At 39.7% G+C, this 12,430-nt stretch overlaps 1 protein-coding gene across 5 annotated transcripts in view; it reads left to right on the top strand.

Moving 5' to 3' along the window:
• The window catches only part of ephb2b (eph receptor B2b), a 122,050-nt gene extending 112,699 nt beyond the window's left edge, over positions 1-9,351 (top strand). For 4 of the 5 annotated variants that reach the window (XM_035904516.2, XM_087840915.1, XM_006782910.3 and 1 more), the window contains 5 exons: positions 125-340; positions 777-926; positions 2,545-2,738; positions 3,366-3,521; positions 4,645-9,351. In XM_035904516.2, the coding sequence (XP_035760409.1) occupies positions 125-340; positions 777-926; positions 2,545-2,738; positions 3,366-3,521; positions 4,645-4,753 (825 nt within the window). In that variant the 3' untranslated portion in view covers positions 4,754-9,351. Of the gene's footprint in view, positions 1-124; positions 341-776; positions 927-2,544; positions 2,739-3,365; positions 3,526-4,644 lie in introns of those variants that run through there. The other variant, XM_035904517.2, reaches the window with a different exon arrangement.
• Positions 9,352-12,430: the final 3,079 nt, after the last annotated feature.

Below are 12,430 nucleotides of genomic sequence, written 5' to 3'. Positions count from 1 at the left end.
AGATGAATTTGCACTGATGGTCTAACTGTATGCACATATTGTCCTGCTGTGAACCAGAATTTCTCCTCTTTATGAACCCCTCCATGTAATACGTGGTTGTAACTCAATATATTCTCTTTTACAGCAAAACGATGGGCAGTTCACAGTGATCCAGCTTGTTGGTATGCTACGCGGCATCGCCTCGGGCATGAAATACCTTGCAGACATGAATTATGTGCACCGTGACCTTGCTGCCCGAAACATCCTGGTCAACAGCAACCTTGTGTGCAAGGTGTCAGACTTCGGCCTTTCACGCTTCCTCGAGGATGATACGTCGGATCCTACTTACACTAGCGCTTTGGTATGAAAAAATCAAGTCTTCCCTTCACCTAATGAGACACGAGACACACAAGCAGTCAATAAAACTGTGTCTTCTAAATGATATACATGATTTTGCAAATGACCACGTGGCTTCCATTCGTCTGCTGCTGGCAGAAAGTTTTATAGGTCATTTTAAGGGTTAAGTCAAGCTCTGACGTGCATACTCTGACATGCACTCCCAGACTGCTTTCCCTATCAAGACAAATATCACCCCTTCACCTGTTCTTTACTTCCTCTCTCTCCAGTATTTCATGTACCACACTTTCCTCCCAGGGGTTTTGTTATATCCATCTCCCAGTTTGGATTACCATCAGCATTGTTGCCATGAACAGTGTCTCTCTCCGGAGCCAGGACACTGTGACGGTCAGGTTTCGGTCTTGCGTCTTTTGCTGAGGTTGTGCCCTTTGTGTTCACAGGGAGGGAAGATCCCTATCCGATGGACTGCACCCGAAGCTATCCAGTACAGAAAGTTCACCTCTGCTAGTGATGTGTGGAGCTATGGGATTGTCATGTGGGAAGTCATGTCCTACGGAGAGAGGCCTTACTGGGACATGACTAATCAAGATGTATGTATTTAATTTTTGCTGAAATAATTTTTTAAATTGGCTGTTCTTAATTCTTTAGACAAAGTTCCCCTTGAAACATTTTAAATGAGGCCTTACTACGGGTACATTTTGGGTTTCTGAGTTTCATTACAGCCTCAAATTCCTTAGAGAGGCATTTTGCCATCGTATCTGCTTTCCCTTAGCTAAACAGCAGCTTTCACACATGGGCTTTATATGAAAATTTCCCCGCACTCGCCACAGAGACATAATCAGATCATTTGAAATGCACAGCCCTGCTCGGTGGACAATTTCTGCTCTTGACTGGAGCCTCCATTTTCTATCTCCCTCTGGGTAGTGGATGGGAGAGCAAATTATGGGGAGAGAGATAATGAAAATAGTTTCAAATTGAAAGTGAGAACACTAATGTGCTAAGAGGGACTGAGGACCTCAACAGTTATCTTATTAGCAGCTCCAGATAGTGTTTCTGCTCCATCGGGGTCCTCGTTTGGAGGTCTCATGAATGAGATTAATCTGGGTCTGAATGGAGCTTCTTTAATGGTCCTGATAATGAGCAGGGGATTGGGCATCCTTGTCACAAGTGTCCTCTGAGTTGTTTCACTCTGTTAGCCGTGCACCACCTCTGTGTGCTCCCTCGACCAACAACATCCATGGCACACGTCAGACACATATTTAAGGTGGCCTAATGGGGAGAAAGCATTAAATACATTTTAAAGGCCGGAGATTAAGTCACTGTTGGCAGAGTGTAAGGGGAAATGTGAAGTTGTTGGAATAAGGTTTATGTTCCTACTGACCTAACTAGAGTTTCACACCTCTTCAAAATCGGAATTAACATAGTGAGTTCTGTACAAAAATATTCCACATATATTATATATATGGAATAACTGTAATTAAAAGTAATTTAAATATTTCAGCCATTACTTTGCGCACTAATGCACAAAGTAATGGCTGTAGCAGTTCACTGCTTAACTGATGTTTTCATTTAATCAGAAATGAATGCATCAGCGCCGGGATTTACTTGGTGTTAGATGTGGCTGTGATGAATTTTTACTGTGGATGGGGCATTACTCTATAAAGCTAAGATAATAATAATTAATAACTGCATTTGTAATGGAAAAATTGAGATTTTTTTTTTTTTTTAGGCGTGGGATACTACATCGTTAAATTAAATTGATTTAATTTCCCAATAAAAAGCAGCTGCTTCTTATAACTTTTCAAAGTTTTATGAGCCAATATTTTGGCACTCTGAACAAAGATACTTTTCTTTTTCTCTAAGTCTTGGAAATATCACTAAATATATGTAAAGTTTACCAAAAAATAAAAATGTAAATCTTTTTTGTTTTTCCTTTTCCTACCTTACATGATTTTATTTTCAAAAGCACTGCTGCAATTAACAATCTAATAATGTAATGTATTATAATATATTGTCAGACAAACATCCATACTTTCAAATGTAGCCCATGTAATTCAGTATTTTAAACTATCATATTGTTATTTATAATTAAGGAAAGATGTCTTCGCATCTTCCAGAATTGGCTCTTAAATCTCTTCTCCCTAAAAATCAGTTTCCTCCTTGTAGAGCCTCATAGCGGCCCTTAGAAATCTGTGTCTCCCCCTGCAGGTCATCAATGCCATTGAGCAGGACTACCGGCTTCCCCCGCCCATGGACTGTCCCAGTGCCCTTCACCAGCTCATGTTGGATTGCTGGCAGAAGGACCGCAACAACCGGCCCAAGTTCAGCCAGATTGTTAACAACCTTGACAAGATGATCCGTAATCCTAACACACTGAAGGCGATGACCCCTTTATCTTCAGGGTGAGTGAAAAACAGATTTTGTCAATGATAGAATATAAGCATCAGAGTCTTTCTCCATAAAAAGACTCTGTCTTTCTAAATTCGTCCTCTTGCTACAGTGTCATCCACAGCACCGTCAACTTTTGTCTCTTGTTTCCCATGGCGCCGAGCGGTTATGTAAATTAAAGCCTTGGTTTGATAGATCAGATCCTTCCCACGAATGCTTCAGGCAAATCCTCGATTGAAGCACTTTCGAAATTTTCAAAACATTTAAAGCGTTTCTGCTCTGGGTGTTAGTTTCCTTTGAGAGCCAGGGTTTACTGATTTCCATTATCCCCGTCTGTAGTTTAGTTTGTGGTGAACTGCAGGACCAGGGGCCAAATTTTCCACACAGACTGAGTGAATATATTGGCTCCCTGAAGCCTATCACTTCATTTGGAAAATACCCTTTATGAGGAATCACTTTGGAAAATATTGGTTCATGTATAAGGCCGGTGGGATTTTTGTAAGTTCCGTCTCAAATTTTGAAAATGTAATGTAATAATTCATCTTTGAATCATACCCAGGTGGTCTAGACTGGCTTTGATGTTCAAGCTGCCATTTTGTATTATGGTTGTTCTTAACGGGCCCTGCTTGTGTCCCCTTAAGTGTTCATCTCCCTCTCCTGGACCGCAGCATCCCAGACTTCTCCAGCTTCAGCACTGTGGATGAGTGGCTGGATGCCATCAAGATGGGCCAGTATAAAGACAGCTTTGCCAATGCGGACTTCACTACATTTGATGTGGTGTCTCAGATGACCATGGAGTAAGTGCTGATGATTGCTGGTATTATGGATACGATAAGGAAAAAAGGGGGAAAAAAAAGATCACAAGAAGTGGGTTTGCTGAGTCTCATATATACCTAAAACTTGAACGAGCACCAGACTCTGCCTCTGGCCTGTTCGAAAAGACGCAAGCACTGCATGCAATTAGCAGATTGTAATAATGCAGTTGCAAGGCTGAACCATCGGCACAATAGCTCAGAGCTATAAAATCAGCCTTTATTCTCTGCCATGTGTTCAGCAGGCCTCTCTTTGACCTCACTTTAAAGATTAAGAGGAAACATCAGAATGTGGGGTCAGTTTCATGAAATACTAGGAGAACAATTACCCCAAACATATAAAATAGAATCTTGTTAAGAGTGCCACATGTAGAGAAATTGATAAAAAAAAAAATGCTGTCAGTGTATAACAGTATCACATGCCTGACATTGTTTCACAGAAATGTTGAGCTTCAGTTCTTTTGAAGAAAACAGATGGTAATGGGTAATTCAACAACTGTGATTACTGCTGAGACTTAGCAGTAGAAGAAAGAAAACTAATTATTTTATGGATAAGAAACACATTATAAGCAAGCGATATTTGGGGCCGAAGCCTTGAGACAATGTGGGACTGGATATTTCAGCGGGAACTCATGATCTTTGTAACGGATGTTCTCTATGGTAGACTTTAGTGAAAAACATGTTGCGATTTTGGCATTGTATGCATTCGATTTAGCGGTGAGAGACAGCCAGAAGACTTCCTTTACAAAGAAAACAACTGACGTTCAAGCTTTATTTTTGTTTTATTTCTAACCTCAGTGCATGGACACACAACTGTGTCTTGTCAAAATCATTCATGCTTTTGTTTGATTACTGTCAAACTGTTTTTCATACGTGTTTTTTCAGTTGTAATGCTTGTTCATGTCTTATGCTGTCATATTATGCTGTGATATGTGGCGATATGTTGCTACCAATTTCTGACTTTTTTGGCAAATGCCCGTTTGTCTTTTACATGCATATTGTGGGTGGATGGAAAGATTGAAAGATAAATGGAATAATAGGTCGTGAAAGACTGTTTTATAGCCTGTGGTAACATCAGCCTAACATCTGCTTCTGTCTGTACTTCCAGTGACATCCTGAGGGTTGGTGTGACGTTAGCAGGCCATCAAAAGAAGATCTTGAATAGTGTCCAGATGATGCGGGCACAGATGAACCAGATCCAGTCGGTGGAGGTTTGACCCTCCCAAGTGGAGCAGAGGGAAAAATAAGGCGGTTGGGATGCAGGGCTCTGGGTGCAGAGGATGGAGTTGATGTTTTTTTTTCTTTTCTTTTTTTTTCCATGTGACAATGTGTCTGGTCTTCCCACCAGACTGCCATTCATCTCCCATTCCCTTTTCCACTTCCCTCTGTGCTCCTCCTATCCCTTTACCCTGACTCTCCCTCCATCCTTGGGATCAGCTGTGGAGAGTTAGGAATACAAAAGTCCTTGTGAAGAAGCATCAGACCGCCCACAGCCCAACCACCTTTAGAGCCAGAAACATGGGAGGTTAGACGTGACCAGCAACGCATTTTTTTCAATCTTCCACATTTTTTCATTGATGTTGTTGTTTTATTTTTTTTTTATTTTTTTGGTTTGCTTGTTCTGATAATTTTTTAAAGAATTTTTTAAAGAAAAAAAAAAGAAGAAAAACTGAAAAAGGAAAGGAGTTTATCTAAATTTATAGATGATATAAGGTTGAATACTAGATGAACTGAGTAGGAAAGCTACCCTTTAAAAGGGCATCAAAAAAGGAAGAGTTGAGGAGACTGCTCTCGACAAGGCCTGGATTTTGTTTTTTTGTTTTCGTTTTTAATTTTGGAAATTGTGCAAAAAACACAGAAATTCTCTGTGGTTTTCAGAAAGGCAAGGTGTGGAGGAGACTAGGTGATCCGATGTGTACACCCAACTGTTTCCCCGGGAAAGATGATATAAAAGAGTTAACTAGACAACTTTTGCCACAGACAATGTCAAAACCACTTTCAATCAGACTGATAAACAGTGAAATCAACACTGAAGAAAAAGGAAAAAAAAAATCTTATTGCAAGTAATTTTCTATATTGTGTGATATTTTGTGATGAAGACTCCCTCTCACCATGCTTCCTCTCACTAAAGAAAATTAAAGTGTTTTTTTTCCTCACAGCCTGCCAAATAGAAGTATTTTGCACCCCAATCATGATCCTGTACTGTACATATCAAATGCACATGACCTGCCATAAAACGATGACTCAGAGATAGCTATTGTAATTAAACAGTTCAGGAGCAGAAGAACTGATTGCAAAGGCGGTGGGCTTGAGTTTATTTTCTTGATTTTTTTTTTTCTTTTTTAAGCAAACTGAATACCTGTGTAGTCATACAAAAAGAGACAGGTTAAACATTAGAATCCACGTGCATTAAGTCCCCGTTAAAGCTTCCTCCCTCATGTTCATCTCCGGTGCTGTGTGTCCGCATGTGCACATGCATAACACATGCACAAAGAAGCAGTCGCTCCCGAAACGTCGGGACTTGTTTGATAGCATGCTGAGTGAGTGGTTAATTTCACAGTGCTTTGATTTGCTGCAATTACTAGAACTCTGTTTGGTAAGAGCTTAGATTTGACACACTTTACAGAGTGTAATGCGTCTGCATTATATTCGGTCTTCTTCTGCCAGTTTTCCTTTTGTAAACAAATTCGTACATTTTTCTTCCTCGCGCACACAATCCCACTCGTGAATGGACTTTTCAGTGAGATGTTGACCGAATGGAAAAACATGCAATGCGTTGTATTAATTTCTCTATCGGTATCAATGAACTGCTATTATTACTTTAAGATTTTTTTTTTCTGCACTGAGTCTACTGTGTGACTCCAACAAAACACTCTGGATCTTCCATAAATGCTTTGAAATTATTTTTGAATCATGTTGGTGCACAAAACCATGTAGATAAATGGCAATTTCATGTAACAGGCCTTGGCTTTATTTAATAGACAGTATATGCATTTATATTATGGTTTCCTGTGAAAGGTACTGTCTAATGAGTTCAGAGCACTCAGTCATTGTTTGTGTTGTGGTCAGTAACCTGTTGGAAGGGTTATGGGGGGGAAAGATGGAGTGTATAGCAACGCAGTCATTCTCCAGCGATGGTGAATGTTGAATCAGACAGGGGTTTATGTACACAGCCACTAAATGTTATCAGCAGTGGAGAGCTCCCACTGAGCTGCGCTCTGAGACCTGACAGCCAGACATGGATGTCCAGCTGTGAGCCATCGGTCAGATGTGTCTGGTCACAGCGGGGCAGCCGCACCCTGATCACTGCTGCTCTGTCCAGGCACTGATTCCTTCCCCGTCCTCTTGATCACAGACATGCCTGTGGGCCACCTGTCTGCCGCTTCCACTGATCTCCACACAGTCGGCTTCCAACAGTTGTCCGGTTTCATCTCGGCGATTTTAAAAGAATCTACAGCAGCAGGCGAACTGCCACTCACGAGTGGGGCAGTTGTGTCATGTCTTGTCCTAATGCTGCATGCCACTGAGTATGAGAAAAAGATTCCTCGGGACCGGACAATGCTTCCATGTTTACTTGCACCAAATCCTCAGATGTAGACAGGAGTTCCAGCTTTAGCACCAAAGCCCCTCTTAAAGAAAGTGAGAAACCTCAGTTACTGCTCCACTGTTGTTCTACCTTTCATTATCCCTGCCTGTCCAGAGAATTTAAGTCCAACAGTGGATGGTGGGATTTTCATTCTTTTTCTGCCCTACGCTCTGCTTGGTTATTTTCATCTGCGGTACAACACATCGAACAAATATTTCCCTGGAAGCTTTTCATAACATATGAAACTGAAGGAGGAGACTCATGAGCTGTTAAGTCATAGCTGAGAAGTGAGTGAGAAGTGATGCTGTGACCTAAATGCCACTGATGCCAACATGTACTCTTCTTTTTTTCCTGAGTTTTGATTATCTTCCCTTTCCATTTCCCAATACTTAACAGCTCATCAGTTTTATTTAGTTGAGGCTGTACGCTCTCATGGTACAGCAAATATGCTGTCGTCAGGAAAAACACTTAAGAAATTAGACTCGAGTATACACAAGGCTGGTGAGGTTTCGCTCCAGCCCCATTAAAGCTCATTCAGATGCTTGTCCTTGGATGCTGCCAAGACTGTGAGCTATTAATCAAGCAATTATCCTTGACGTTAGCTTCAAGGAAGTACCTAAAACAGGGTGGGCGGACATGCCGCAGTGGTGGAATAGTGCTGAAATTATTCAAAATTCTTATTGGTCCATACTGTCTGTACTTCTTGCAGCTTAGAGAATTCTTTTTCTGAAAGTTTGGTTTTATTTTATTTTTCATTTCATATATTGGAGTTTAAATCTTTCGTTTGAATTTGGAGTGTTTGGAAATGCAGCATGAAGTGTCTGCTCTATGTATCTTATGATTCTCGTGGCACAAAAAGGGATTGTTGCAGATCAGAGCAGTGACCAGCGAGCCCGTATGTTCAACTTCTAGGCTATTGAAAAATGTATAGAAAATGAATTAGTGATTGAGCTTGTGCAGTTTTTATGACACACGTGTTTCTAAAAGAATTTTCACTCAATGTGATTATTCTTTTATTGCCGCTGAAATCAGACTGAATATTTCATTTAAATGAAATTACTTTTCCATTTTTGTAAATGGTTTTCACAGTTCAGAAGTGCAGTAGTATATATCAGAATATTCAATCACTTGGAAATTTGATGACTTGTAAATACAGAAGGGTCTTTGTGCTCTTTATTTTATTCACTTGCTTATTTTTTCTTTCAGAGCGGTTGCTTTTTACCATTCACCTCCCCCCCGAAAAAACAGCATGTATGAGTACCTCAACAGGTGTAGTCTTACCGCAGCAAAAATACGGCATCTACACATGCAGGCTCCAGTTTCCCTTGTTTTCCTCTGGGTAGTAAAGTAGATGCAGTGTGGTGGTGATGCCAGTGATGGTTTCACGCATTTTGTCTCTGCATTTTTCAGAGAAACATCTTGTACTTTCTCCTTTTACATCTGTGAAGAAAAGTTAAACCACTCAGCTCTGTCCTCACCGTGTGCCAATTTTTTGAAGGACGAAGAAAAACCGTTAAGCCTCAGTGTTACAGTTACGTGACCGTGTGCATAAACACGAGCTGTGCCAGCAACTGGGCTGCATATGGACGCCACCTTACTACAGTTTGGTCAGACCTTGAAGTCTAGCTCCTGTTGTGGCAGAAAATGGCTCCTCTTTAATGGCTGCAGACTGAAGTACCAGAGCGCCCTCTACTGCCGTGGTGGTCAAATGTATCTCATTGGGGCGACATTTTCAGGTCCAAGTTGCGAATGCTGCAGCAGCCAGATTACCAGTGTTTAGGACATTTCAGAAAGCTTCTGCTGATGGACAAATGCTGGCTGCTGCTCAGAGCAGGCCTGTGTCTTTCGCTCGGTTCAACAAACTTTTCTTCCAGTATGGCATCCTGTCACTTGTGTTGCCTTCTGTTTCTCTCACCCTACCCCAGTCCCTCACTCTACCACTACCACTCTGGCTGTTGGTTAGTGCAGTCAGGGTATCTCTGTGTGCTCCTCTGGTCTGTTAAAGCCTATATTATAGACCAGTGCTGGTTCAGACCACTGTGACTGATGTGGGAGATCCTGTATTTCTGTATAAATGTATATTGACTGTAACCCTGTGAATGATGTAACAATTTCATTATTTGTAATATTGTCATTGGTTTATTTTCTAAAAATGGAAAGCCCAACTTGACTCTCCTCAATAAAAAAAACACAAAGAAAAAAAACATCTGTAATAAAAAGAAAATGTTGATAAGGTTTTTTTTTCATTATTTATTGATTTTAAATATCATCATCAGCATTTTTGACGTTTATTTTACAGTGTTTATCTAAAAATATGTGGTGTCACAAACATGAGTGGGTTCTGGCTGTTGCACTGCCAGAAAGATAATTACTGGTTAAGTCATTTTTAAAGTATTTTTTTTAAGTTTACATGTAATAAAAATGTGTCTCTGTGGCAATAGTCTAGTCAGCTGGCATTTAATTTAATCAAGTAAAAGGCAGCTACAAATAAATGCTGTAAGTAAATATATATTTTTATTTTTTTAATATATATATATATATATTAATTATACTTTTTATATTTATATTTTACTTTACTATTATTTCTTTTGCAATTTAAAAGAATGTCAAATCACTCAAAACCTAATCACTTGAAATGCCGAGGATTACTTTTTCCTAGCATTAGATACAATTCTTATTAAAATTAAACATTAATTGAGAAAAGCAAAATGTGGTATTTTAGGTTAACATTACATTTGATACTTATTTGCCTTTCAAAAATTACCCAATAACATAAATTATTAGAGTAAATGTAAAAAAGAAAATAAAAATAAAAAACAATTTGAAAGCTAAGCCGAGTGACACTTTTGAAAACACCTAAGGCACACTGCCACAGGGAAGCAAGTGCACAGCCGAGGGGGAAAAACAGCCGGAAAGAGCAGGTAAGAAAACTTCAGCTTTTATTTGTTTTTACCCCGATGATATATACTTTTTTAAAGTCATCGCTGACAAACCCAAAGCAAAACCTTAGTAATAAATGAGACATTTAGTCATAATGAAAAGGAAAAGCTCAAGTAAGCTGTTGCTATGGCTAGCTTGCTTACATTCAACAGCTAACATGGGGTTTGTTTGTGTTCTACATCGTTTTTTAAGTTTACTGAATGGTGGCCCGATCTACCCATGACAGAGCAGGCATGTAGATGGGTGAAAGATTAAAGAAAAAGCTAACATAAGTTTCTTAGTAAGGAATTGGGCCACAGCATGCTGTCAGGAAATCTTTGTTAAGCCATTGTATATACAATTTCCTGGAACTTCTAGTGGAGATGCCATTAATCCAGACACCCTGCATTATTAGATGAAACAGAAATCTTTAGCATGTGATTCACATAATGTTCACAGATCATTCAGGGAACTGGCAATCTGGAAGAGACCACTCTCACCAGGATAAAAGAGTTTCATCAGAGTACAACAGAGCCCCAGGATGCCCTCACTGTAGGTGCAAAGGATCTTTTTCTCTCTCTCTCTTTTTTTTTGCTTTAATATTCCACCTGTTTTTAATTCCTTTGAAATACAAGGTTCAAATCATCATAAGCTTCATTTTCCCCCTTGTGCATGCAATATTTGGATTTGTGGCAATATTTTTTGCTGGGTTACGCAGCCTAAAAGGACAAAAAAACTGATTCATAAAAACTCATAAAAAATCATTTATTTGGTTTACAAGCCAGATTGAAACCAGTTTAGCTAAACTTCTGTTTAGTTGTTGTTTTCTGTTTTTGCTCAATAGAGTGCTGTTTTTATGTTGAGAATTCTAACATTTAAAATGCCTGACTGGGTGTTTCATGAAAAAAGAAAACTGTAAGAGAAGGGTTATTTAACCTTCAGCGGTACAAGTCCTACTCTGATGGGATTTATTTGAGCTCACAATGAGCTATCCTAAAAAGAAAGGGGGAAAAAAGTCCCTCAGGAAATAATTCAAATTCCTACAGTTTAAAAATTAAATCTTCTGTAGTAACTTCACCAATGCTAAAAGCATGGCTAAAGATTTAGTAAATGCTTTCATGTTAATAAATGTCACATTGCATACACATCAAAATGGACTTAGTCTCAAAAGCACCTGCAAATCCAGAGATGATTATTTTAGGTCAAATTAAACATTTAAGTTAACATCACTTCTCTCCGTGTATGCCCGGAGCCTTCCTACTGCACATTGTTCTGTGGTTTTGTGTCAGAAGTGATTTGACCAACAGCACTGCCATCTCTCCACAGCTCCGTTTCTTGACTGTAGGTCAGGCTCCTTTCACCTTGCTCAGAGAATTTTGAAACCTCATTAGCAGCCGACGCGTGAAAGGCTTGAGACCTCGACCTGACCCGCTGGAGAATGGCGTGTGTGTTAAACGGTTTACCCCATGAGGAGTAGGGGAAAGGTTCAGGAGTTCAGTGGAGGGGGGTACACCCAACCCTTTTCAACTGCTACCCTTGACCACCCATAATTTCTTCCACTTGGTTATACCTTGATGACTTTGGGCCCAGCACAGTCCAGCATTGGAACAAATTGATAGATTTTTTTTTTTCTCTGAGTGGGAAAGAACATACAGTACACTTGGTGGAGGGAAAGATGGGTGCAAAGAAGATTATAGGTTTTTACATGAGTGACGGTAGCATTTTTATATTGGAAAATTCATTCAATTTAGGAATATTTCAGGTACTTAAGCAATGTTTTTTTTTGTTGTAGACTGAATTATGGTTGAACAGGGATAAGGGGGATTTGTAGCGGTGCCTACGGTCTTGTCCTTTGCATAATTCATTGCTACGACACTACGTCCAGAGCCCTCCTTTGCACCTGGTGTAACCACTTACAGAAAAGAGTTGCGAACCACCCATGTTCATGTTGTTCTTCTTTTCTTTTATGAAAATAAGTCAGATGTTGGGCTGTACTAGCGGCTTATTGCATTTGCAGTAGTGTAAAAAAAAGAAGCTATATCAGGAAGGCAGGCATGCAGAAGAAAAAATGACGATGTAATAGTCGATTCAAATGTAGAAAAATCTGCAAAAACAGAATCCAGAATGCTAGCTCAAATAGTCAAAACAAAACACCTTTCCAAGAAACAAAGGGAGGCACAACAAGCACACACAGGAAAACAGACGGACTAACAAAGCACCAGGTGTTTATCTAGAGGAGGGATGTGGATGCCTCATTAAAAAGAATCTGAAAATCCCACCCAGTTATTATATTATATTTTTCCACCCTATCTCTTCTAATCAGATTTTCATTTTTTCCAAGCAGTGGAATTTTAGGGTGGCCTTCTCAGTATGTGTTATTTTTAAATTT

The sequence above is a fragment of the Neolamprologus brichardi genome, chromosome 5 (genome assembly GCF_056152115.1).
Source record: "Neolamprologus brichardi isolate AB-2024 chromosome 5, ASM5615211v1, whole genome shotgun sequence".
NCBI classification, from domain to species: domain Eukaryota; kingdom Metazoa; phylum Chordata; class Actinopteri; order Cichliformes; family Cichlidae; genus Neolamprologus; species Neolamprologus brichardi.
This window is presented reverse-complemented; position numbering and strand designations above follow the sequence as displayed.